Consider the following 27743-nt stretch of genomic DNA (forward strand, 5'->3'; position numbering starts at 1 on the left):
GCACACCTAATCATGAGGGGGCCAAGGTGTGCACAAGGAAGAGAGGGGGCGGAGCATTTTCAAGCATCTAGTTTTCAGCTCTGATGCGATTTGAATTAACAAATATTCAGAAACACAGTTTTAATCGTAATTTCTTTTATATAGGTCCCCATCAATGATAAAAATGCTACAAGAACACGTTAAAAACAAACAAAAAAAATGATTTTCATTGGAGTGGGTCTTCAAGGCTAAACTTTATTTATATTATATATATGTGAATGAATGAATACATTCATTCATTCTATATATGTGCATTTTTCTAGGACTGGACGTAAACGAAGACAGAAGAGATATCAACAACAGAACCAATAACACCCTAAAGTTTATATAATAATGAATGGGATTATTATAATAAAGCCTTAATGCAAGCCTTATTACCCCACATTCAATAAGGTGTGATGCCAGCCTTTCATTCTCTTCCTGGACTATAATAATGAACTAGAACTATAGAAAATGTGTAAATCTGACTAATATTGAGATATTTCTGGTGTTCCAACCATAGCCAACTCCCTGTGAGTTCCCAAAATGGAACAATTAAGGGGAAAGACCAAAAAAAAAAAAAAACGGGAAGGTAACCCAGTCACTGCACATGAACTGAGCGACTGAAGACCAGGAGAAGCTATACAGAATGGAGAGTACAAGATGGTCATTCCTGTATGGTGCAAGCTAATGAACTCCAGCAAAGTGTGGAAATGAAGAAATGCAAAGATCAATTCAAAAGTAAGAGGACGGCATGAGTGCTCATACACAAACGTCTGTGGATAAATGCATCTGGGTCACCTTTATCAGAACAATGAAGAGCTGCGCCCACAGCAGAATGTCACACAAGATAATCAAGATTGATCAGAAACTGCACGGATGACACAGTTAACTAATCCAGCATAACAGACTGACACAGATATTCTTCCACTAGAGCACACACCCTCCAGATACTTTTACTTTGGGTTTTAATATTTTGAATACATCTTGTGTTCTGATATTAACACTTAAATTAGCTAAAACAGGAGGTGGGTCAATAAAGGTAATTTGTTTATTTAATACCATGACACACATTAGGAGTTTTAAATTATTTTTTTTCTATACATTTCTAACTTTATTCAGTTTGTTTTACTGGTTTGAGCACTAAATAAGGTCAAACAGACTTAGTTGCTCTGATGATGTGGTGGAATCTGAGGTAAAAGAAACAGTTTTCAAGAACATCATACATCAATTAAAAAGGTTTTAGGAAATGAAGAGATTTCTCAAAATTAAGAATTTTGAATATGAACCATGCACACTAACAGCCCTCTCAAACCAGACTCAATGCACTGATCACTTTGTCAACACACATGTAAATTAAACACATGAGGACGTCTTAGCTTCTGTCTGCTGCTGTATCTATTTTCATTTACAAAAAAACAAATACAGACGTTTTTTTAATTATTATCTGACCAGTTCTCAATACATTTCAATATTTTCAAATAAACAACAAAATCAAAGTAAAAAGGCTGGAATGCTCAACAAATGATGATGATTGAGTCACAAAATTGGATAAGGATTTCAGTGAAATAGACCATTTTTGTTGACAAATTATAAAGATATTAAGCATCTTCAGAACAAGCTGAAGAAACTGCAACAGTAAAACACACTATGCACATCATCATCATCATCGATGCAAGTTTAGTCTTAAGCAAATTTATACTCAGCGATACTTTATGGACTAAAAAGTTTACAGAAATACTTTTCTTCTAGTCTTCAGATGAATCTCTGGATTAGTCTTGGTGCTTTAGTCCTTCACGCCCAGAAAATCAAGGTGGCTGCTTTTAAAGATGACCTTTGCAAAACTAAGACACACTGCTTAGGTACAGGAAGCTATTGGATAAAGCCCGCCACATCTCACAGGTTGTCTAAACAGGAAACCAGGAAGCTGGGTTCCCTTGAATGCGTGGAAATGGCCTTCAACACAGGAAACAAACCCAAAATTTAGAGACCACCTGCTTCAAACACACAGAACGCTGATGTCTTTGTAGGTAAAGGAAGAATACGACAAAGAGAAACAAAAACTGAAAGTCTTCTTCACCTACCCTCGACCAGAGAGCTTGAAACAACAACCAGAACGAAACCATGATAAGAACTCTTTTGAGGCCTGAGAACCAAGGACACGTCTGGACTCATGGCAAACTATCAGTGTCCCCTTCAGAACTTCTCACAACAGAACTTCCCCCAACACCCCCACCCTCAGATCCCTTCACACATCAGCAACAAAGAGCACCACAGGGATTTCACTGAGATTCTCCCTGCAGAATACTAATGCTACACAGCACTAACACACACACAAACTCTTCTAACAGATCTAGAGGACAAAGTGGGAGTAAACCTTCCATCCATTCTGTCTTTGAGTGAAGGTAATGACGGTCCTGCTTTCCTTCCAGAGGTATAATGATAGTTTTGGGTTTGCTGCTCTATAAACACAGAGTCTATAATGTGTCACACTCCACATATAGTCAGTAACAGATCAAATGGGTCGTCTAAGACCATAATGTAAAAGAACAAATACTTCTGATCTCCTAAACTGTAGACAAAACAAACACTTGTTGAGCATCCTTCACATCCTCATCTCACAGGGTAAAATGAAAAGGGGAGCTGACTTTTAATTGCCGTTTTAGGTACAATTTGGACACTGAAGGAGCTGAAAGCCATGCTGTGTTGTAAAAACAACCTAACAAACTAGAAACTTACCACTTTTATTGTTATGTAAAAAAAAAATAATGAGGAAATCTCAGCAGAGTTTTGTTATTTAAGGAAAATGTCACAAGAAACTTAATCTACTTTTCTGTTAGCGTAGTTCTTTTTTTTGGCAATATACTCATAACTCTGTCTAGCAGGTACATTTACTCTCAAACCATTCATTTATCCACACATTTTCTATAAATAACCCCATAAGAAGAGGGAAACACCAGCAAAAAAACAAATTATACATAATTTTGTTTATTAAAAAATTATAATGTTGCCTGCAGGAACACAGAGCCATGGACTACCCTCAGATATTAGCTTAACGACCTCACAAGTAGTGGTATAAATTAGATTGCTCATCAAACAATTGTATTTGGGAAATACATCAAAATAAACAGTGCATTTTTCTGATATTTTTAACTGATATTATATTACCCATTCCAAAGGAGAAAAAAATATTTTTGGTGTTTTTGACATGTTTTTTTTAAGCATTTTTCTCACGATGGAGGACATGTATCAAGAACATTAAATGCATTTCTAAATATTTCGTCTTTTAAATAATGGTGAATCAGAAGCAGACAAAAAATGTTTAAAAAAAATGTATTATAATTGTGGTATGTACTGCAACCTGCAGGCCACAAGCTCCCTGCTCCACTCCATTCTGATGCATTCACTTGTAGACGACTAAATCCATTTGTCTTAATTTTCCTCGTCTAAGCTGGCATCAGGCTCAAAACTTTATGGCTGGTTAGCTCAAATATTGCTTGGCATTTTTGTTGCACTGGTAAAGTTAGGCTGGGGGTGTGAAGGTTAGAAGGAGAGTGAAATTAAATGGATGATGGGAACAACAGTCCTGGCCAACAGTCCTGGCCAGAACACACTGCTCTGCAGAATCAATGTTCTAGAAAACGACACAAGTTTTTTAATTTGGGCTGAAATTAATTAAAATGGGAATGCTTTTAACAATACATCAAAAGATGATCGAAGTGGGACGTTCAATATTTGTTCATGTTAGATAGTATGAGTATGACTTCAGTCAAGGTTTATGTCTAATTTTTATCCTTTTGATTTTTGCAAAAAAAAAATTATTCTGATCAATTCTTAGCATTATGTCATCAGTACATCTTGCTTTTATGTAGCTTCAAACTGGACTCAGGAATGTCAAACTCTAAACAGACGTACATCCTGTCTGCACTGCTGGGATCCTTTCCTTTACCTGCGTTATGTAACAGTTCTCAGTTGTTGCCAACCGTCCTTCTATTTGGTATGAATCAAACCATCACATCCAACAGTTTTCTAAAGTTTATTAAACAACGAGCGTTTGCTCCGTAACACAGCTCTCCTCCTCTTCTTTTGGCCAATCCCTTCAGGGGTTGCCATTATTGGTCTGCAGCTTCCAGCTCATACATCTAGACTTTATTACCTTCAAGTCATGACTGAAATTGTAAACAAAAAAACTGCTGAGAAACTTTACTTCATAACATCTGAGTCTACAGGGCGAGCAGCAACAGCTAACAAGAAGCAGCAAACCATGATGGAGGTGAAGACACATGGATGGCTGAGTCTGGAGGTTGTTGGTGGATGTATATGTGAAGTTTAGTGTAACCTGAGGTGTGAGTGTATTTGTGTGTAGAAAAACCTGCAGAGCATATAACTCTAATCCTCTCCCAGCATGAATCAACCGACTTAAGTATTTTGGTCCTGCTCCACAGAACTCAGAGTGCATGGACCACACATTGTGGTCACATCTTACAGGCCAATGACCAAAACTTTGGTTAAAAAATTAAAGAAAATGTTGCAGGGGAAACTAATATTTCAGCATTTTGTACATTTAATGTTGAACAAAAGAATTCTATTCATTTAATACAAATTTGGGGAAATTGTAATAAGTAAAAGGAAGTTATACAGACTCCTGGGGTAGTTGTGGAATTAGATATGATTTCAATTTTTAATTATTGCTGCAACTTTTTTTGTCCAGTGATGTTTATGCGTTATATAATCTTAAGGTAGCAAAAAAATGAGTAAAATTTGATTTTTTTTTCTATGTGGACACAAATAAAATGATGACTAAGTCAGATAAAAAAAGTCTCCAAAAAGCTACAGTTTTCTCCTTGTAAAGTAAAGTTTTATGATTCCACTTTAAATCTTAAGTTAATGAGGAGTACAGACTGTATTTTTGAGCATGACAAGTGACTTTAAGAGTGTATATTCTAGTCTCATCTGTGTGGTCTCTTATGGCACAAGCATTGCTGTAGCACCCTCAGTGTTGTTCAGAGCTGACTCTAAGGCAAGAGCATAATAACACTGTTGTCTTGACGAGTGACGGTCTGATAGCTAACAGCATTAACCTACCCTGGCCTGCCTCACCATGAGTAAAGCAGTGTAATCATTATGAGTCTATTTGTGGAGACTAGCTCATTAGCCTGAAGTATTTAGACCAAGAAAAGAAGCTTCACACAGAACAAACGCAGCCAGAACCAGCAGACATTTCCGATCTCTGTTCTTTATGTTAGCCATTGATTTAAATGACTTGTTTTCAACTGGTGTAGCTGTTTGAGATTTGTTTTATGTTTATATGAGTATAGAAACTATTGAGCACCTTTTAAAAAGAGTACTGGCCCTTCCTGACTTAGTTATCTCACTCACTTATCTCCTGAATAGCACCAATGGGCTGGATTTTGGAGTAAAGGAGTAATGAAAAAAAGAAAAATCTGTATGATATGCCTGTGTCTCACCAACTTCACCCTTATTTTACCCTTTCATGTTGTATTGGTGTCATTCGTACAATGCGTGTAGAAAAAAAATGTCCATGGACATTTTTGATCGACCCACCAAGAGTTCTATGACATTGCTATTTGGTGTGGGGCACCTGTATGCCCCGCACAGTCTTGCCCATTTTTCATCTGCAGACAGCCCATTTTTAGCCATAAAGAAGCTGTGACCAAGTAAAAAGCTTCAACTGGAGAGCAAACAGCTTATTCTATGACTTTAACATAATTTAGTTCAAGTCTTTCCATTTGTGCCGCACATGAATATCTTATAAAGTGGAAGCCCTCAGTTAAGGTCTGCTAGGAATCCACTCGTGTACATGTGTAAGCTATTCCTGAAGAGGGAGGTCTGTATTTGCCTATCATGGGGGTGTAACATTATGTCATTTCTGTTTTATCTAATATCAGCCACTGTTATCATTACACATTTTCATACATTTTTTAAGAAACAATTCAAACATATTTGTATAAAGGGCTACTACTACATGCACTAGGTTTTTACAGATTAGGGAAAATGGTCACTGCAAAAGTAGAATATAGAAAAACACAATTTTCTGCTGTGACACAACTGGTTGTGCTGTGTTAAGAGGGTGAAAAGTCGATCTGCCTCTCATAAGAAAGAGTTGCGGCTGTCATCACACTCAAGGAACGCCTGTCACTACAGGAGCATCAGAGACTTACAAAAACACCAGGAAAAGTTGTTAAATACACAGTAAGTTGTTTTAAACAATAGTTGCTGTGGAATAATATCAGTTTTTCCTTTAGCTTATCATCTGTGCTGCTTGCATCTTTACATAAATTGCAGATTGATACCTGACAAAGGTATGAATGTTAAAGACGGAGATACTTATACATCTGATGTAAACACAGGGGTGTTGTTTGTTCGGTTGTTGGTCAGATATGATTGCTGGAAAATTGTCTGAATCCAGATTGACGGGTGCATCTTTTATTATTATATAAGACAGGTAATGGCAAATTTGTGGAACTTTGTGTCTGGTGGCAGTTTTCTCAAATCACTCATTTTGTGTTGACTTCTTTTTGTGCTGCTCTTTTGTTGTCTATGTGTGTGGGCTTGTTGGTAATGCAGCATTCATGAAAGTGCGTGATTTGTATTTTTGCTTTGTGTTTCATGAATGGCTTGGGCTGTAAAGTAAAACAATAGTCGGTAGACGTGTACAATAGAGTGTAGCTAACTGCAGTCATCACATAGCTGGGTTATATTGTTGCATTTCCTGCATCCCTTCGGTTCTCTCGTTCTCTGGAATATTAAGAGAACTAAAAATTTGTACAACATGGAATAAAACTTAATTTTGATCGATATGTTTTGGCACTTTTAGCCCTTTTAGAGACACTATTGACTGAACTAAAAACACTATAACGACCTGATGGTAAAGGATCTCTGAATGACTCAAGGATGTGTTTATCTCCGGCTCCAAAGGTCATCACAGCTTTCCCAGCAATGTAGAGATAATCCTTTTAGTGGTCCCCAAGCAAGAAAACTAAAGATTCAGATTAATGCAGTTCTGCACCAAACCTATGACCAACAGAGCAACAAAAAAAAAATAACTCTCCCGTACAGTTGCTTTTCTAAATCTCAGTCGTTTCACTTGAACTCTGAAGGAAACCAAACCACAGAGTTGCTAGAACCTTTTCCCGCTTGTGTTAGGCAAAAGCGGGTTCCATCTAGGACAGCTCGCAGGGCTACCACACAAACTCACAATAACATTAACACCTCTGGATAATTCAATGAACCTTTGAAGCATGATTTTGGACTAAAGGAGGTAGCTCAAGAGCCGGTATAAAAAACCACTAATGCACAGGGAAAACATGTGAACTCTACACAGAAAGCAGCTGGATTCAAACCAGGGCCTTCTCGCAGTGAGGGGAGAGTGCTAACCACTACACCACCATACAGACAATGAATTTTAAATAGTTCTGCAACTTACCCCAAAAATCTTTTTTCTTAACGTTCTTTGCCACTTTTATTATAATTCCATTCCAGTTCAAACTGTAAAAGAGTACTTTGTTTATTTACTTTCTGAGATGAAAAATTTTATTATATCAAAGATGGTGATAGCACTTTAAATTTTGTTTCAGCAAATTAAAGCATACTCTGAAAACTCTACATAATATTTGAGACAATGTTTTGATGTTTCATCAAGGGTGTGAGAAAAGGTAAAGTGAAACATTGCAGACAGCCCTGCTTCTCTTCATCACTTTTTGCTGTTCTCCATTGCCAAAGGCTAAACCAAAATAGAGAGCAAGTGTCACCAACACTTAACAGAAGCACTTAGAATTCCAGCTGCTTTACACATGAACAAACATGGAGAGGCTTTATCTGAATGCTGGGAACAAAAAAAAACCCTTGTTTAAAGTTGAGTCAAAGAATTAGCCTCAGGGTCGATCACATGATTTGTCTGCAGTGAAAAAGAGGAAAGCCATGCTGTCGCTCCACTCACTGTCAGCTGATGGTGGAAACATTAAACTTGAGAACAAAGAGATGATACTGTTTTTACACACATATATGTGGAACCAGACAGCGTATAAAGCTGCCAGAATCCTTTTCCTGAGGTTCCTGCACCCGGATAACCTTGTCACATACACCTGTGCCGGCCTTCACCTCCTCCTGTTATCCCTTTTCAATGTCAGCCCGTCTTTCTTCAGCACCGCATTCCTAATTCTACTTTCTGGAGCTTTAATTTTAGCCACAGACCTGTTATGTCATCAGTCATTGTGTATACATGTGCATTGTGTCCATGTGTGCATGTTTGTATTCTAGGAAGAGGGAGAGGTTTGACAGGAGAAGACATCAGTGATAACTTTGTTGTTCCTGTCTGCGTTCTGGCTCTTTGCAGAGCTCTGGAGGGTGGGGCTGGAACATGTGGTTTCCTCTGATGAATGCAAACTCAAAAAAAAGCTGAATGCCACCCGAACAGGCAGCAACCAAATCAATGAGAAGGCGTTAAGGTTGTCCTGTCATTGAGAATTCTGATGAAATGGAAAGCCGGCGCAGAAGAATCGTCAGCAGTCTGAGCTTACAGTCGAATGTTTTGGTTAGTTATTTCAAGAATCAGCAACTGATTTTCAATGACGAGCAAGCAAAACTGTGATTTGACCATTGACTCTATAGGAGAATTGAACAGTGTGATGTCATCTATAGAAAATGGCGTGCTTCTGGCTCCACTAGCTCTGGACAATACAATGTGCACAGCTACAACAACAATAGTTGTTGTTTTCTTTGCTATTTATTCATGTATCTCAAGTCATCGAAACATTGATCATTAATCTGACACATTGCAAATTTTCCTCATGTAGTGCAGTCCAAGGCTCCAGTGAAATTAAATAGTAAACTTAATTAAAAATTAGAAGTATTTTATCACTTTTTGTCATTTTTTTCCTCTTTATCTGACCTCCCAGACCTGGAATAATACTTTTTAAAGGGTGTATATATGGGTAAAACCTTTTAGGGGTCCACCATTGACTGTATGAGTATGTTTTTGTGATATAACACCTCCATGTTACAGCCAGAAATTATTACTAAGCAATGACTGATCGAAACAAATCTGAGTCAAAATTTCTATGGCAAACACTCTCACCAATCAGGAGAGATCTTGTTGGAAGTCCACACCCCTACTACTTAAAAGGGGACTCAAGAGAATCAGTCAATCAAATGTTTCAAATGTTTGACATGAGATCAGATACTTTTATTGAGGAATCTGATCGGTCAGTTTATGACATAAATAAATTGCAAAAAAGAAAAAATATCATAGCAAAAATATGGATTAGCAAGAATTTTAAAAAGGTAGATGAGCAAGAATGGTTATTCCAACAAAAACAATGAGTGAGAAAAAAACAGCTATTACTCAGTCATTACCGTATTTTCCGGACTATAAGTCGCGGTTTTTTTCATAGATTGAATGTCCCTGCGACTTATACTCCAGTGCGACTTATATACGAATTTTTAATGATGAGATATGGACCGTAAGTCTAGAGTGCCCTCTTATGGTGATCTATGCAATTACTTTATTTACTTTAGTTATTCAGACGTGACACAGAGGACTAAGAATTTAACGGATTTAGTGATATGGAGTGAGATTGCGTGCAATTAATTACAGTAAAGATACAAAGTTGATGAGTTCTTGAGGCTATAGTTAAATAAAACTGTTATGTTATATAAATGCTACACCTTTTCGTTTTTTTCATGATGCTAATATGTGAATATGTGTTAACACATATTCAGCCTGTTTTCTATTCACTTATGAATGTTATAACTTACCTTCCAGGATGATGCAATATCGTTTTTTTCAACCAGTTTATAAAATAAATTACTTGAAAAAAATGCTACTTATACTCCAGTGCGACTTATGTATGGTTTTTTCTTCTTCATTATGCATTTTTTGGCCCCTGCGACTTATACTCCGGTGCGACTTATAGTCCGAAAAATACGGTATATTTGTCCGAATCCTATGACTGTATATGGGAGCTGGACTGAATGACCCACAGTAAGGGTTAAAAAAAAATCTAACCACCAATAGTTCATAAAAGCAGAAAATAATATGTTAGTATTTCTGAATTGCTGTAACTTATAGTTTACTTCTCTACTTTATACAAAATACATTTCTGCCTCAACTTTGTGATTCTCTGAGACTAAAAGCCAATTGCTTCATAGGCTTTTGTTCTCTCATGCCAGACGGCAGGATCTACACCGTAAACTGCACCACGAAAAACAAACAAAAGCTGTCAAATGTGTCAACAGCTAAAAATAAAATCCTTTAATCAAATGCCTCCTTGTTGGTTTCAGACATACAATCCCCTAAAGCCTTGCATCCCTGGGGCACTGGACAGTTCAGCTGTCCTCAGTGAAAATGCCACTGCCCCGTGAAAAGAAATCAATCATCAGGACTGATGGCGATAGGACGGGCTCAAGATGTTTGTGCTTTGAGCTGCAGCAGCAGTAAATAGTGCTGAGCGTGTCAAAGCTCTGCATAGATTTCATCAAATACACTTCTAAGGAAAATTAAGCCACATAATAACCATCCCAGATGAATAAAATACATAGGTAAAGTCAGTTGCATGTTGCTTGGCAACAGCTTCAGGCAATCGGAGAGTAAAAAAGAAAGACATAATTCAAAACTCTATTTCAGACAAAAATATATTATATATTTACATCCACAAAGACAGACATGGTTCACCTGAAAATATTTTTGTGACATTTTTCCAATGATGGGGGTCATATCTTAAGAAAATTGGGAATGAGCTCATTTGCCATGTGGAAAATATGCTACAAGATTCCGGTTTTGGCTAAACAGAACTCTCAGCAATGGGGAGGGGAAAGGCGGCGGAGCTGTTCCATGCCAACGTTCCCCCCCACAACTCGGAGAGACATTTCTAATGAACTATTGCCGTTCTGCAGAAACTCCTAGAAAACGACAAAGGTTTTTTGATAATCACAAATAAAAGATCACTGGGAACGCTTTTGTAATTAACCAAAAATTATTGCAGAAAGGCATTTCTGAATACAGATGTTTGATCAAAAATGTTTCCCTTCCATTGTTTAATACATTCAGTTGCTGTTAGGTCATTTGTAAGGCAAAATAAAGGAAATTGAGAAGAATATCAATTGTGTGTATGTGTGACACAACTGAGAGAGAAAACAAACCCTCCACCTCAGCTGTCGAGGGGGATGTAAAGCAGGTTAAGGTCATTTCAGCAAGTGGGTCAAAGTGATGCAGAGGAGGAGACATGGAGGCTGCTGCAGCATGCAGTCTGATCCACTGACCTGCTTTGGCTAACATGACAGAAAGCTGCCGTTTGCAATCTCACTTTACTGTAAAATTAGCTCATTTTTAAGCATATTTATAACTCAAAAGGCATTAAAAACACAAAAAATGCAAATTCTCGAGGCTAAAACTACACAAAGCTAAACCACTTCTGTGTTGTTTTGTATTTTAACTGCGTCTAAATTCCCTTTAAAGACGACTAATTACCGGATAATGTCGGGGATTAGTTTTAAAAGCTAGCTGAAAAGCTAAGTGCGTAGCTGACCCGCTGACCTTTACGTTTTTCCCCCTTTTTGTCCTCTAATCGTAAAACACACCTGAATGAAGCCGCAGTCGTCGGTGAGCCGGTAGGTGAGGGACGGAGCCTCCTCCTTCCTCCGCCCGCTCCCAGCAGCAGAAATAACGGTTCCGTCCGCCTCCTACTGCGGTGACATCGAGCTCTTTTTACGCGCCAGCTTTTCCAACCTCCAGTTCCTCCTCCTCTTTCTTCTTTTCCTCCCCTTTCTCTGTCCTACTCGGTTTTTCTCTCCCTCTCTCTCTCTCTCGTCCCACTCGAGGCACGCGCGCTGAATAATGCAGGGCGCGAGGGTTTTTCTGTCCCGCTCTGGAGAGCGCGAGCCGCCTGCGCGAGCTGCAGCCGAGTACAAAGAGGCTGACCCGCACGGCTCAGGTTACCGCCGTCCTGCTCTTCATTCATTCATTCATTCATTCATTCATTCATTCATTCATTCATTCATTTATTCAGCTGCTAAACAATCTCCCTGAAGCGCAGGCCGGCCCCCCAGTCCCGCTGCTTAGCCTCCACCCCAAACAAAACAAAGATGGAGCACTCCAGAGCAGGTGAAGCCCAACTAGCCGGACGGCAAAACCACTCAAAAGGTATTTTTATTTAAGTGGACCAGCATAATTCAGAATTATTTTAGTCCAGTTTACCCACTATTTCCATTATCTTATCTCTTTTTTCCATTCTTTTTTAATATACAATCTGTGTTCACCTTTTGCCTGTTTTCACATTTTATGTCACTTATTTATACTTTTTATTTTTAGGTATTTTTAGCTGTTTTTTTTATGGTTTTTGAGTTGTTTTTTTTTTGTTTTTTTTTTTGTATTTGGCTGTGGTCATTTTAAGGTGCAAAACAAATTAATAAACGTAATAAACTTTCACCTAGCTATTTTAGTTTATGTTTTTCCCAGCATCCCGAATAATTTCCACACACATCAATCTTTTTGAGAGTTTAGGTATTAACTTAACTTTTTTTTATTATTATGTTGTGACTTTCAGAAGTCTGTGTAGTGAGTGAATCCTCAACCACTATTTTTTTAAATACATAACAGAACATTAAAGATAAGCACATCCAGAACAGTAGTTAAAGTTTCAACCCCAAAAACACCCATCAGATCATACGACAGCCTTACATCAAATTTGGCTGGATAATATATATATTTTAGAGTTTGTCTGCATTTTTTCTTAATAACTTCTTAAGACCCAGACTCTACACACATGAGCCTCGTTTCCACTGAGCGGTACAGTACGATTCAGTATAACTGTGTCCACTGTAAAATGGAGCCATCAAACAGTAACGAACTGTAACTCTTGGGGGCCCCCATCGGTTGTCCATTGAAAAGTGGAACGGAACGGTTGGGGCACAGTCTCTATAGCCACCCAGTGATTGGCAGAGAGTGATGACAACATTAGAAAGTGCCAATGTATTGCTCATTTAAGCTAACTTTCAAACACTTGTAATCATTTGGGTTTTTGCATTTTCAATCCCGTCCGCAATCTTCTTTCAAAGAACATTAAATTCCTGTAATACACGATTTAGAAAAAGATGAGCTGCTGGATGACCTCCATTGTTGTTGCTTTTCTAGTCATCGCACTACAATGATGTCATGACACGCTAGCGGTATACACCATGTATGCACCGTGAAAACAAACCGCTCAGTCGAAGCGAGGCTTAGTGGAAACACTTGCCAGAAGTAACTGGACCATACCATACCACTCCTCACTGGACCATACCTGATTGCTCAGTGGAAAAAAGGCTATAATCACAGGGCCCCAGTTAAGCAGAATGAACTATTTTGGTAATGTAGCCAAAAATATGATGTCTAAAAACTTATTTAACTACTACTTGTTCTATGATCCACTTTTTCTCTCATGAATCTAAATTAAGCTCTAGTCAAAAATGTGTTACTGTAAAACAGACCAATCTGTGACCCATACATGACTGGCACAAAGTTTGTGGTTTGCTCCAAAACTGACTTTTTCTTGTCTAGACAAATAAAGTAAATAATATCTGGCTAGTACTTTCCATCAGCATTTCAAGCAATGAGATGTTAGTGCAGCCCTCATCAACTCTGTTTGGCTTTAACTTACCATGGTCGTTAAGGGATGTCTGCTCACATCAGGAGCTTGGTATCCATTTGCTGTTGTCACCATGACCTCACGTGTTTGACTGCCACCTGCAATAAAAGAAGTGAATTAAAGTTTAATATGTATTTTATCATTTTATAAGTCAATGCACCTGTGCAGACTATTCATTGACTCTATGTGAGAACTGGACCCATAGAAAAGAACTTGCGTCCAGTTCCACAAAGAAACACTCCATGATTACAGGATTACAGGTGGTGTGGTTGCTTCAAATGCACCAAGCACCAAATTTGTTATGAATGTATTTTAGGATCCCCTCTTTTAGAAAAGTATGTTAGCCGTGAGAAAAATCCAAAATGGTGGCCATGCACCCAATTGTTACACAAATATTCAACATCTACATGCTCCAGTCTCAACAGTTGTGTCTGTTAATGCAAAAAAAAAACAGTCTTTAAACTTAAGGGGTACCTACAGAAAAGTATTATATTTATATTTTCTAAATCTTGTATTTTATCGTGACTAACAAGCTTTTCTGAAAGACAGGACCCAAAGGCACATCTGTACCAAATGTGATGCTTGTATTACAAAGTACACAATTATTTTAATAACTTGCTCCACTATTAGGTACAAATTTGTGCTAAAAATAAAACCAAAATTGCTCATTAAAAAATAGAATTCCCCCAAAATTGAGCTGAATAGAAAATAAGAAAATGAAACAAAAAAATGTTGTTGCCAGGTCATAGATAGATATCGGATTTAGCTTTGAATTACAGGTCTATCTATAAAGTTAATGTGATAAATTAGCTTCTCACATTTAATCTAATGCATATTTTAGCTTTCAAAACATCAGCAGGTACCTTTTTTTTCAACAGAACTTACAGTGCCCGTGTGGAGAGTCTTAAATCTGTCTATCTTTGTGCATCTCCAAGTTTAAATCTCGGTGTGTACCATGCTCCCAACACGTCCTTCGGCTTAGGAGGACGCCGTCGTCTTAGCTCTACTTCAGAATGCTTTGTAACGTACTTTCACCTCAAGGAGTTAATCTGATTTAACATCTTCTAATCTGCAACACTACAAAAAGAAGCAAGTGCTCCAACTGATTCCTCAACTACCCATAATCCACCACTACTTAATGCTGAAATAATACTGTTTGAAGCTTAAATGCAGAATTTAAATTGTAATTTGGATTTAAATGTAAAAAAAAAAAAAAATTTTTTACATTTAGCATATTATGTGAATAAATAATATCTGTGGATTAAAAAAACTCTTTCAACGTTGGATTTGTAAGTAAAATTACACTTTCAGTTGTGTAAATTGTGCTCAAACTCCATTTGAAACAGTAGTATGGGCTACCTATTAGGGACTGTAGAAGTGACTTGTGTCATGCATGAGGCGACATCCTTGTTGTGATGGTTTTCAGATGTGCCCATAAATGCTGATAGGAAATACAGTTTCACAGTGGATGTTCATGGTCAAATGTCATCAACTGTCTTTGTGCGTAACTGAACTGGAGTGTCCAGTAATTATCCACAGTCACGGTTGTGTTTGAGCCCCCAGGCTGAGGATAACTGGATTAGTCTTTATTATAGTGGAACACACCCACACATACACTTCCTGCTTGTGCATGTGGTGTTTCCAGATACTAGATGTTCCCAACATAAAATCATTATGTGTTATATATTCTGGGAAGGTCGGCATCATTAAATGCATTAAAGAAACACCTTCAGAGAAAAGAGGCAACAAGTTGCAGGACTTTCCAGGTTCTCCTGTTTGCTGATGTTTTACAGAAACAATACACCAATAAGTTATCCCCTTATTTCCATGTATGAAAAAAGTCACTTATGTTTTTGTTTTCAAATAAATGCTAAATTAAGGTAATTTTTGAGCTGAAGTGGTTTGATATTTGTGTAAATAGGCATTGATAGGTTTATAGAAACCTTGACTTGTTGTAGTAAATCATTTTATAAAGATTTGTTCACACTTATTTTACTTCCTTTTGTGGAAGTGACTGTAAAACCAGTTGAGGACACAATCTATTGCTATTAATAGGATTAAGGCTAATCCTTCCCGTGTTACCTTTCCAGCAATCAATGAAACTAAATGCTCTTTTTGCGAGATTTCTCAGATGTTTCTATGGTTTAGATGTAATTATAATCAACATATGATGGTTCAGCACACTTGAGTGTTTTTATTTTAACTTTTAATGTTTAATGTGTTTAAAAAGTCATTAAAGGAAATCATGGTTATTTACACTACTATTAACACAGGGAGAATAGTAAGAAAAAGTCTCTTCTCTTGTATAATTCATCACAGCTATTATATTGTGATGTTTTATTATTGTTAATGCAGTCTTTAAATGCTGTATTTTTAATAAAAACTGTTCACCTTTTGGCATATCTCTTCTGGGATTGCCACAACTAATCAGATGTCACAGATTCACACATTTGTCTTGGCAGAATTTTTTTTACACCGGATGCCCTTCCTGACATAGTCATGTACTTTAGGTTGGGACTGGCACAGGGAGATGCAGGCTGAATTCGAATTCTTCTCCTACCCCTCCAATTGAAGGGGCATTTGAAGTGATAGGGGTGTCCGAAATCGGTTTTTAAACGTACAGCGAAGGAAGTAATGACTTTTTTGTTTTAGCTTGGATTTTTAAAGTTATCAAACCATCCATCCATCTTCTTCTGCTCATCTCGGACCGGATCACAGGGCAGCAGTCTAAGCAAAGATGCCCAGACTTCCCTCTCCCCAGCTTGGGACCCCAAGGCATTACTAGGCCAGCCAAGAGACGTAGTATCTCCAGCAGGTCCTGGGTCTTCCCTGGGACCTCCGCTCAGTGGGACATGCCTGGAACACCTCTCCAGGGAGGCGTCCAGGAGGCATCTGGACCAGATCCCCGAGCCACCTCAACTAGCTCCTCTCAATCCGGAGGAGAATTAAACCAATGTTAGGTATATTAAGAGCGCTGACAGCAATACGCTAACGTAGATGACCTGTGAATATTGTTGACGTCATCAAAGGTTATTGCCGTCCGATTCGAATACACTATAGCCTTGTTTCCACTGAGCGATATGGTTTGCTATTTTGAACATTTCCATTGTAAAATTGACCCATTAAACTGTTCTGACCCATATCTCTTGAGGGCCTCCATCCGTTGCTGGTCCATAGAAAAATAGAATGGGATGGTTGGGGCGGAGCCGCTGTTGCCATCTGTTGATTGGCAGAAAGTGATGACTACATGAGAAAGCACCAATATACCACTAAGCAAGCATTTCTGTTTTCTTCTGGTATTCTTCTTAGCCGCCCACAATCCTCTTTCAAACATCATTGATTTCCTGTTATACATGATTTACAAAAAGTACAACAAGAAAAAGACGAGCTGCTGGATGAATCTCCATTGTTTTTGCTTTTCTAGTCATCGCACTACACTAGTGGTTTACACCCCGCATGCGCCATGAAAACAAACTGCTCATTGGGAGCGAAGCTTAACTGATAGGAAACACTCACCAGAACTAACTGGTCCATATTGTACTACTCCTTACCGGACTTTCAGTGGAAACAAGGCTATATTTTCCATATCTCTCTGTTTGGACAGCTAAATGTAGGGGTGGGGAAAGCCGGATAGGGGAAGAATTTAGATTTGGCCCCTGACTTGGGCCTCCTTGTGGCTACATAGTTAGGCAGTAGCATGAAGGTTCTTGTCTAAGGACCACACTGAATTAAGCTCATCACACCCCCTAATATTAGAACCCTGGTTTCCCATGTGCTGGTCCCTCACTTAACCAAGTGAGCTATCCAACCACTATTTATTTATTTATGTTTTATTTTTGTAATAAAAACTAAATATTAGAACAAAGTAGGTTAACAAACTGATTGTTTTCAACAACCATACATTTATGTCTTCTATAAAAGGATAAACTATGTTTATGTATTCATACTTCCACTAGTCTTTAAAGAGTAGTGTTGTCTGCAGTTTGTTGGAGTACCCATGTGCAGTGAGGAATCAGACTATTATAAGATACGTCAGTAAATCTTACTGTTTTTTTATGTTCTTAGGCAGACTTTATATTCTAGTCACACTTTTCTTGCACACATTCATGACATATTTTTGTCCTAATTTGTTTGTAAATCAGCTAAAATCTCTCTTGACTTCATAGTTTCTTTCAGATTTTCGTAACTCTTTATGAATGAGGTTCCGCCCACAGAATTCGCATCATATTTGACTGTTGAAAAGAGCGTGCTTTGTTAGTGGCAGTGCTTTTACGTCAGCTGGGTTCAGTAGGGACAGCCCGTGATCTTGTTGTCAGCAGCCAGTGAAAAAGTGGATGTTAGAGACAGATGGAAAAAAAAATACAACAAGCAGGAGACAGCAGGCGGTCACTGGAGAAACTCAGTTTTATTGACCAAAGATAGAGGGAGGTTACAGATGTCCAAGCAAAGAGAAAGAGAGAGAGGAGGTGGGGGAGCACACGTGACAGTGAGAATGAAGTACAGGAAGAGGTGTAAACAATAGAAATGGCTCCTTTTTTGCTTCAACAGTCCATCAAAACATAAGGGCAGGCAAACAGGAAAACAGAGACCCCTGCAGGGTCAGAGGAGTACTGCAGACTTGGCAGTGGGGCTGGTAAAACCCAACATGTCTGTAGTTCACTACCTTGCATAACACACAAAAAAGCACACTCCTAAACTAGGTTGTTCAGGTCCCCCTCTTAGAATTGTTTGCTTCAAACCTGCAATCATTTATTCTTTTAAGGTTCCACTCTGTGCTTTCTTGCTTTGTTGCCTCACATACTGTATGTTAGCTAGAATTGCACTTTCCAAAGTATGCCCTTCTGCATAGTCTTCAAAAACAGACAGCTATTCGGTGCATATGTGATTTCTCCAGCCTGGAACACTCAGCCAGAAAAAAAAAAAGTCATTGTTCCCAGCCTACTTGGCCTTACAGTCTGTTGGCTGCAGATACAAGGGAGTAGTTCTGTGTTGCACCTCTGGCATCAAGGAGTGAGCAAAGTGAGCAAAGCTCGGTGAGGCTAAAAGTGAAGTCACACAGCAAAAGCAGTGAGAATGAAAGTGTACAAAGCTCTTATTTGTGTTATCAGTAAGTCACTAACTGGCATAGTAGATCATTTATATAGCATGAAGGATGTGATTTAACTCTATATCTCTATACAAGTGTGGAAAATAAAATTATGGTTGTTCAGAATATAGATTATATTTACATTCTGTATCTACACAGGAAGCCAGATCCTGATCTTCCTGCTTGATGAGCGATGAAACAGCTCGACCTCAATTGACTGACAGTAATGATGGTCACTCATTTTAATGCCACGCTCACACCGGGCATGTGTGTTCAAGACTGCGCTAAACATGGATTCTTGAATATGTGTTTAGCATATTGTGTTCACACTGAACTGTTGCTACTAAACACTAGTTTGAAGAGGCTTGGTGCGAAATGTCGAAGTGGTGCAAATCTCATAAATCTGATGTCATCTAATTCTAATCGGGGACAAACCATAATTCTTAATTTCTCCTCTATGATCAATTTTTTCAAACACTATTCACTTTAATGAAATAAAAAGGGACGCCAACCATGCATTACTGCCAAATCCGAGTCCCTAATTGTTCAACTAATTGGTCAACTTTCAATGCTCATTTAATGGCTGCACATTTTGCACATAGAGCCCAAAAATTAGGGGTGTAGGGAAAAATCAATCTGGTGATATAGCACAATATTTTGTTTGGTGATACTTGTACCAATTTAAAATGCAGTCATGACAATATTTAATTAATTATATATGAGCGTCCTTTAGCGTCTTACTTTTTTTTCCCAACTAAACCCCCAACAGTTGACAGCACAGCACACTGATCCACTCTTTGAATGGTTCTCCTCCATGAACAAAACAACAAGATCTTGCAAGAACCATCTTGTGTTAAATGTTCAGTCAGCCTTGCAGTTTTTTGTTTATGAGACATGTACTACTTGTTCTGTTACAGTCTTGGGATATATCGCAATACGTATTGTATTCCGAGACAAGTATCGCATCGGCAGACTCTTGCCAATACACACCCTTGCTGATAATGGTCTTAAAAATCCCAAAATGCCGATATGTGTTTGTTTATAAAGACTTTTCATTAGAAGTGGTCGCTTGAACCCTTGTTGCCAAGGCCGGTGTGAACGTGGTAACTCTGCAGTGACACAAGGGTTTTTTAGAGAAATGAATGGTTGCTAATTTTTTGTATTATGTTTGTCAATGCCCTTTAAAAAACTGGCAAATTGTCCGGGGTGTACCCCACCTGTGACCAAAAGTGGCTGGGATAGGCTCCAGAAAACAAATAGGATTAAGCAAATTTAGCAAATGGTTAGATAGTTGTCGTCCATTGCCATCTTCACTATAGTCTGCACCAAGTGTGGATTACAGGGCTGTCCAACTTTGGTTTTTGAGATCTTTTCTTTTTTTTCTACCTGCTGCTAATTTTTTTTAAATCTGGCGTATTGATGCAGTTAAAACCTGCAATTCCCGAATCTTAACAATCACCAGCGACTGCGGTAGGGATGACAGGCGGGAGATCTCAAGGACCAGGGTTGTACAATCTTGTGTGTTGTGCTCATTAGTAGACAAACTGGATGAGTAAAGTAGTGCAGCTATTTTTTTAGAGTGAATTAAAAACCAGAGCACACAAAAAAGTAGAAAATTCTTCAGTGGCTTTTTTTGTGTGTCTATCCCCAGCTGTTTTTACCATTTAGGTTTTAGGTGTGGCGTTTCCTCTTATAGTTAACTGTATTCCTGATGTAGGAAAGTGTTTTTACTCCTGGATAAATTGCTAAAAAGTCCATGAGACTCCATGACCTGAGGAGACTTTTCCTCTTCTGTACATCTACTTCATTCAGAGCTTTCCAGAAATGTACCTTAGATATGTACATGAATTTGTGTTGTCACAAACTCTCCAAAAATCTATTTTTTATTGGATCTCACTGGCCTTTGCACTTCATTCAAAAAGGAGTCGTAAGAGGAGGCAAAGTCTGTGGGGGAACACTACACATTCCCTAAAAACCAGTCAAGTTGGTGAAATATATACAATATCCAGACTTTAGATTACTTGTAGCACCCTTTTAAAGTCAAGCCTGAACCCTAGCATTAGCTGGCAGTGTTTTTGTAGTAAAAAAGCAAATTTAATGGACAAAAGCTAATCATTTCAAGCTGTGTTTTAGCAATTTTGGTGCATTTTTTTTTAGAATAAACATCCACCCTTGTGCCCAGGCTTTGAGTAACAACAATATTTGTTTACGATGGTGGACATTTCTGTTCCCTTGCTGGCAAAGTGTCTTTGTTAAGCTGCCATTTGCGTCCTGCACTCTAAAGTAGTAGACACACTGGAAAGTTGGCTTTGTAAATGGTAGCGGCTGCCAAGGACTGATCCGCGGCTCACTATTGGCTGCTGAGATAGGAAGTACTGGAATAAGAGGAAATTACCTCAGCTGTGGAATAGCTGGAGTTAAAGGAAAAGAGACACACAAGAGAGTGGGAGAATGCTTACATAATGTTCAAACTCAGTTCCCCAAAGAAAAAACCTTCCCATCAGTGGCCTTTTGAATTTTTCAACAAAAAGATAATAAAAAAAAAAATTCCCTATAACAACAGCAAACTGAAATAAAAGTCTAGGGGAATAATTTAATTATTTCTAGATTTTGTTAGGATTATTAGTGGGGTAGAATGAACAGGCACATATAAAGAAACCAAGGCAACAAGTCTCCACCCCATCGCCTTCATCAGAGAGAGTCTGTACAAGGCGCGGAATGGGTTAGTTGAGTTCGTACATTTCATGTGTGGTTGGTTTTGTGTGCACGTGTGGAAAAAAATGGTTTGAGAACATAACTGACTTGTTGTCCCTCTGGATATTCTCAGAAGTTGGCTCATCGAAGGAGAACATCTGACAGAGGAATACACGAGAGCACAGCAGGGAAACTGATTGTCCGTAAAGCCTCGGGAACTTTGAGGTTTAAGCTGTTTGTCAACAAAAAATAACAGTTGGAGTATTGTTTGTTTTCTTCAAAAACTGGGAAAACTGTAAAAACACTGCTGGGGACAACAGCAGAGCCTCCATGTTGACAAAGAAAGTTACAAGAGCGCAGAGGTAATTACGTGATTGAGGAATACCTCAGACAGGGGTGTGTGTGTGTGTGTGTGTGCTGGTTGCGTAGAGTCCAGAGTAGGAAGGCTTCTGTTAGTAATCATCCAAAGACAGAGGAGAAGAGGGTAAAAATGAAAGAGGGAGAAGATTCAGTCACATAAGGACGCAGCACTGGCAGCGTTTCCTCTTGTCTGTACCTGTGGCGGGGGTGAGGCCGGGCGGAGGGGCCACGTGGGCGTCAGGGTTTGCAGGGGGTGAGGACGCGCTGTCCTGCTCACGGCCATCAGATGACAGTTCTGTGCTGATGGCTTCAGATGTGGCGGGCCGCCCGGACACAAGGTCAGCGGCGGTGCCGTCAATGACGGAGATGTCGGTGACCGTCTTCTCCCTCAAGGATTTCTCGTCATCTTCATCAATGAGAACGACCTCAGCCTTGACAGTGCCGTCGAATCCGAGCAGCCGTCTGCTCTCACTCATGTCCTCAACGTCCTGGTAGCCCAGGAACACCATGGTGACTGGGTGCTCCGAGCTGGCTGGGGGTGGACAGTTGGCTTCATTGCCAGACTGGGCTGAACGGCCTGGTTGGGTTGTGATAGGAGCCGAAGGGGGCATCATGCCCAGCCGGGTTTCCCTCTGCAGTGTGACCTGAGCCGGTGGGCTAGAAGGAATAGAGGGCGGGGCGCAGGAGGGTGGGGACAGATCGTCAATATCTGCTGGGGAAATGTAAGCCTCTGGTGCAGCTGGGGTCACTGTCACGTGACCTTTCCCAAAATCCCCTCCTTGTACCACAGGGCGGGCCGCTCGTTGGACCAGCTCATCAACCTGTGCGGAGCTCCATCCATTCTCTACTGCGGTGGTGGACACTCCCCCAGACGACGTGACCTCATAAACCACTTTTCGTCCATCGTCGTAGACTTTGACTCCACGCTGAGCTGCATCCAACGGGTTCACGCGGTTGGCCGACAGGATGCGCTGCTCGCCGGTCCGAGGGTCGTGCTGCACATTGATCTCCATGGCGAACATTGCTGTTAAGGGGAGATGGGGGAAGGGGGTGAGGTTTTAGGGAGGAGTCAAGGGTTGGGATGGGACCAGTGGAGGGAGGTGATGGGAGGAAAAGCGAAGCGTGAAGACAAGAACTCAGTGATATGAAAAAGTGATATTTACTTAACCCTTTAACACCAGAGCTTTCGCTCCGGTGTTAGCATTCTTCAACTCTTCAACAGTTTATGCAACTCACATAATTTCAGTGGAGCTAAAGCAGTTATTTAATGTAATTAGCTAATTCTGTCAGGGAGAAAAGCATCTTTGCACCTTTATGTAGCACTTTATGTTTGCAAAGTCGGAAAGCCAATATGAAAAGCCACTTTTCTCTGGATCAGAATCAGTGGATTCATTGCATTAAAAGTCAAAAAATTACGGTATGCTAAAGGGCGTTTGTTATTAAGGTGTCTCTGGTGACATCCCCGGTGTTAAAGGGTTAATCTGATATCAGTAAATGTTTAGTAAAGTACAACACATTGGGTGAGATTAGATATATTAAAACTAAATACTGTCTTTAGACTCTACATTTCACTCACATTTCACTGCTCAGAAAAACACATTTACAAACAATAATGGACAAGCGCATCTTGATCACTTATTGTTTAAACTTGCGGAACGAATACAAGTTGGAAGTGATGAAATAAAATGTACTCTGAGCATTTTACACCATCATTGAACGTTTTTAATAAAAAAGGTCCACGCCTATCTAGAAGATGTAAAGATATGAAAAGGTCTGAAAACGTCAATTACAAATTTTGAAGACATCCACGACCTCAAGATAACTTTATTGTGTTGATGATTCAAATCATAAACCCTGCAGACTCGGATTGCTGAAAGGAGGTCTATTTTGAAAGTCTTTATTGCTTAAAAACGGATCAAATTTCCCTTTGGCTTAGGTCCCAAATTTTCTTGATTCTTTCTCTCATCGACATTCTATCTATCCCAACACCCAATCTTACCTGGTCTTGGTGCAGCGTGTTCTCCAGAGGCAGGTGGGCCACCACAGGACTGTGTAGCCAGGACAAGGTGGTTGGGATCGGGCTCCATGCAGTCCGACAGGAGTGCGGACACGCGGCCGGTCGCATCTAGTGGGCAGGAGCACAGGAGGGGAAATGACACATGGACCCACACATACACATTCCAACTTTATCCACACACCTATACACAAACTTATTAACGCACCCACAGACACACCCCGGTGATGTGAAGCAACACAAAAAAGTACACACATTCAGCCCGTCCTCCCCACGAGGAAACTAACCACACCCCTACATGACCCTGTCTGTCCTCATCCAGAAACACACACACCTCTAACTCGCCTCCATTTTCTGTATCCACGGCAACACTAGTGCCCCTGAGGTTCAGTGCTTAGACAGCATAGTGCATAAATGTTTGTGTGTTTGCTTTGCTTCATGTGTGTTTGATTGTAAGTGTGTGTGCAGGAACAAAGCATGGGGGGCTTACAGGGCTTGGTGGTGAATAGTGGGGGATAAAGCCAGCGACTGCAGGCTGCAGAGTCATGGCCTTGTGTGTGTGAGCTTCAATAGTCTTGCTGAGCTGTGTGTGTGTCTGGGTGTGTGCATTTTTGTCCCACTGAGTGTTACTGTGGATTCACAAACACACAGTGTCAAGCTGTGTCTGTGCAAGAGTATCAGATTGTGTGTTTTGGGGTTCAAGGGGGGACTCTGGCGTGCATCTCCCCTGCCTCAGCGAGACTATTATTCAGACTCAGACATATGTCTACTGTCATGCATGCACAGTGATATTTCAAGGATGGGCTTCTCCCAAGTGATCAAATGTTTTTTTTTTGTTAAAGCCTGTAATGTTTCTGCAACACACATAGGGTTTCATTTTGGTCCCTTTCCTACATTATCTGAGACTGGAGTAAGCACCGATCCTCAGATAAGATAGACCCACCAATATGTTAAGATCATTCTCACTTTTTTTTTTTTGCTATTAATTTATCTTGCTGTGATTTTGTAAATTTACAGAAACAATGGACAGGTTTAAATGGTTTAAAATGTTTAAATCAGAGTTTGCTGTTTTTCTAATGAGGATTTTTCAAAAGATGTTTTCCCCTACTCCCCAGAAATAAGCTGTGGGTGAAAGGATGAAAAAAACATTCTGTGCTGCTTAAAGGGAGTAAAATGTGTTTTATTGAATTTATCATTACCCCAAAGGATTGTTTTTTCTGGCTGATTTCTACTTGCTCTGGATTTTTATACCAGATAGCAGTGGATGCTGTTTATTATTTGCAGTCAGTAATACAAAAGTAAAGATTTTGTTTGTAACATTTCAATAAAGTCCCACTCCATTCACCTTTTGACGTATTTTCAAATTATTCCAAGTGGTCTTTTATTCATAATTATGCCATTTTTAGTCAAAAGAAATCTGCCATTTTCATTGTTTCTGCAGGGGAGCAGTAGCAAGGAGTTTGTGGTTTGCTGTAGTAACTTGCACATTACACTTACAAGCTTTTTCCAACAGCATTTTTTTTTAATCTGCTCCTGATTCACAATGATTTAAATAAATAAATACTCAGATAAATATACAGAAAGACAATTTTAGGATGAATTTTCTTCATATTTGTCCTCCATCATGAGAAAAATACCAAAAAGTACCATTTTCATTGGAGACAGCTTTATGAGCTAATTTCCATGTAATTTTAATTTAATGCTTAATTTAAGCAGTGTTTGACTAGAAATAAATCTTAAAGTGTAAGCATAATTCCTAAGTCTTAAAAAAACAGTTGAGTAATAGTGTTTACTTGTGATGGACTATAAAATGAAAAGACATTATATACGAATGTTTTGTTATAGAAGTTTTTAATGTTTTGCTCTCCAGTTCTGTCTAAACTTATTTGGTCGATGAGAAAGAGACAGAAAGACATGAACTAAGATGACCCCAATACTCAGTGTTGCACTCAGAAAAATCTGTGAGTCACAGTCTGAACCCAAGAATAAACAACACACTGGCTGTATGTGACACATTAGAGTGTGTTTACATGTGAGTGCATGTACTTGTGGACATACCTTCATCCTTGGTCAGCAAACTCTGAAAGAAACATAAGTTTTCTTAGAGTGATAGATGATGTATTACAGAATCTATCATGTTTTGCCATTTAAAAAGCATCAACAAATAATACACAATTATAAATAAATGTGTGTTTCTTACATGTTATTATTAATTCAGTCAATGGTAATACCGTTTTAGTTTTTTTTAAGCTGATAGATGCAATTTTTTGAGAATGTCATAAGATCGTGTTTCAAAACCAGTTATATTAGGGTAAAATGCTTCATTTATGTTGCAGGACAATGAAGCATTCATATTAGTAATGTTTGTTTAGTTGTGGGTAAGTAAGGCAGAATCTCGTTACCTTTTGGAGATCCTCTATGGAGCGCTCTGTCTCTTTTAAGCGTTCCCGAAGAATTTGCTCTTTGGCTGAAATCTGAGACTCTTCGCTCTCAAGTGCACCAATTTCTGACTCCAGCCTGCAAACACACACAGGAACACCAAACAGCTTAACATGAGTGAACATTGAACAAATGCTCTCCTGTGCATTTTAGGCCCATTTTCTAAAGAGATTTAAACCAACCAATCTTATAGTCAAATTGTGATTTTAATTCAATTTGATTATGCAATAGAGGAAAAGGCAACACAGTGTTTTATCAAACTGGGAAGAAAATGGAGTTGGAGCTTTATGTTTTGGAAAGTCTCTGCATTCTTTCAACACCATGCAGAGGAATGTGGTGGAGCAGCTTTGGAGTGGCATCATCATGCTGTCAGAGTCTGTGGCTCTGGCAATCCTAAAACATCATCACCTCTCCTCAAATTGCACCTGAAATAGGCTCTAGCTCACAAACAAACATTCTGTAATCGTGGATGTTTAAGAGATGGATGTAGCAACAATACCAGGAAGCAGTCTGGGAGGAGGACCTGGGTTTGTTTCCTTGCCTCGGAACACAATCCTCAGGGACATTAGGAATTTGTGCACCACGACATCTGAGCATGTCTGGGTAAAAGGGCTCTTTCATTTTGTAACTGTATGCAGTCAACAGGTGGTCCTTCCACTGTTACCAAAAAGTCTGTATTGTTCAAAGGTTCACTATATGTGTGGGTGTGGTGAACTCAGATGTTATTTTTCAAACTCTGATAGCTGTGAGGGTTAAAGACACATCCTTGTTGGGGCCGAGCACATGCAGTTCTTTAACAGATGTGTCCTTTAAAAAAAAAATATTTGCAGACTTCCTGTTGATGGTGTTCATATTTTAGCTTTTTCAATTGCAGATTTGTAAATTTCCTCTGGCTGTTGTACAGACTAAAGCCTGTACACTCCTGCTGCAACAGTCACATTTCCCAGGTTGGGATCAATCAAGTGTCTTTATTTTCTGCAGTAAAAGCTAAAATATCCCAACACAAACTCTACAAAACAAAAGCACGTAACCATCTTCTACAAAATGCACACCTCATGTAATACAAATGGGATCATACTAATTCACAGTGGGTAAAAATGTTCACCTTTTTTGATGAAAATTGTAATTTTGGTGTTTTTAAACATGCTCTTTTAGCTGTTTTCTGATGAAGTGGAATATCTATAAAGGAAATTTTGCTTAAATTTGCATTTTGGAGTATTTCTTTGAGAATCAGGAGTAGATGACAAAATGTCATTTGAAAAAGATTGTACTTGTGACATAGAAAATACATTGGGCGGGCCACAAGCTGCATGCTCCAATGATTGAGGAGTAGAAAGATGATGGATAATCAACACCTTTGTGTTTCAATTCTAAGACATATAGATGTTTCCTTTCATTTTTTTACCCAAAAACTGTAAGCTATCGGAGGCTCTCAGTGACAGGAAGGGGAAGTGAGGAGGGGTTGCTCCACGCCAACGGTTCCACTGTT

At 39.1% G+C, this 27743-nt stretch overlaps 1 protein-coding gene across 2 annotated transcripts in view; it reads right to left on the reverse strand.

Annotated features, from left to right (window-relative positions):
- The window catches only part of LOC112163012 (A-kinase anchor protein 2), an 89603-nt gene that overhangs the window by 15547 nt on the left and 46313 nt on the right, over positions 1–27743 (reverse strand). For both annotated transcript variants that reach the window (XM_024299086.2, XM_024299087.2), the window contains exons 5-9: positions 26218–26332; positions 25874–25895; positions 23801–23926; positions 21998–22825; positions 13674–13759 (exon numbers count right to left, since the gene is read on the reverse strand). In XM_024299086.2, the coding sequence (XP_024154854.1) occupies positions 13674–13759; positions 21998–22825; positions 23801–23926; positions 25874–25895; positions 26218–26332 (1177 nt within the window). The remainder of the gene's footprint in view (positions 1–13673; positions 13760–21997; positions 22826–23800; positions 23927–25873; positions 25896–26217; positions 26333–27743) is intronic.

The sequence above is a fragment of the Oryzias melastigma genome, linkage group LG12, assembly GCF_002922805.2.
Source record: "Oryzias melastigma strain HK-1 linkage group LG12, ASM292280v2, whole genome shotgun sequence".
Lineage (NCBI taxonomy): Eukaryota > Metazoa > Chordata > Actinopteri > Beloniformes > Adrianichthyidae > Oryzias > Oryzias melastigma.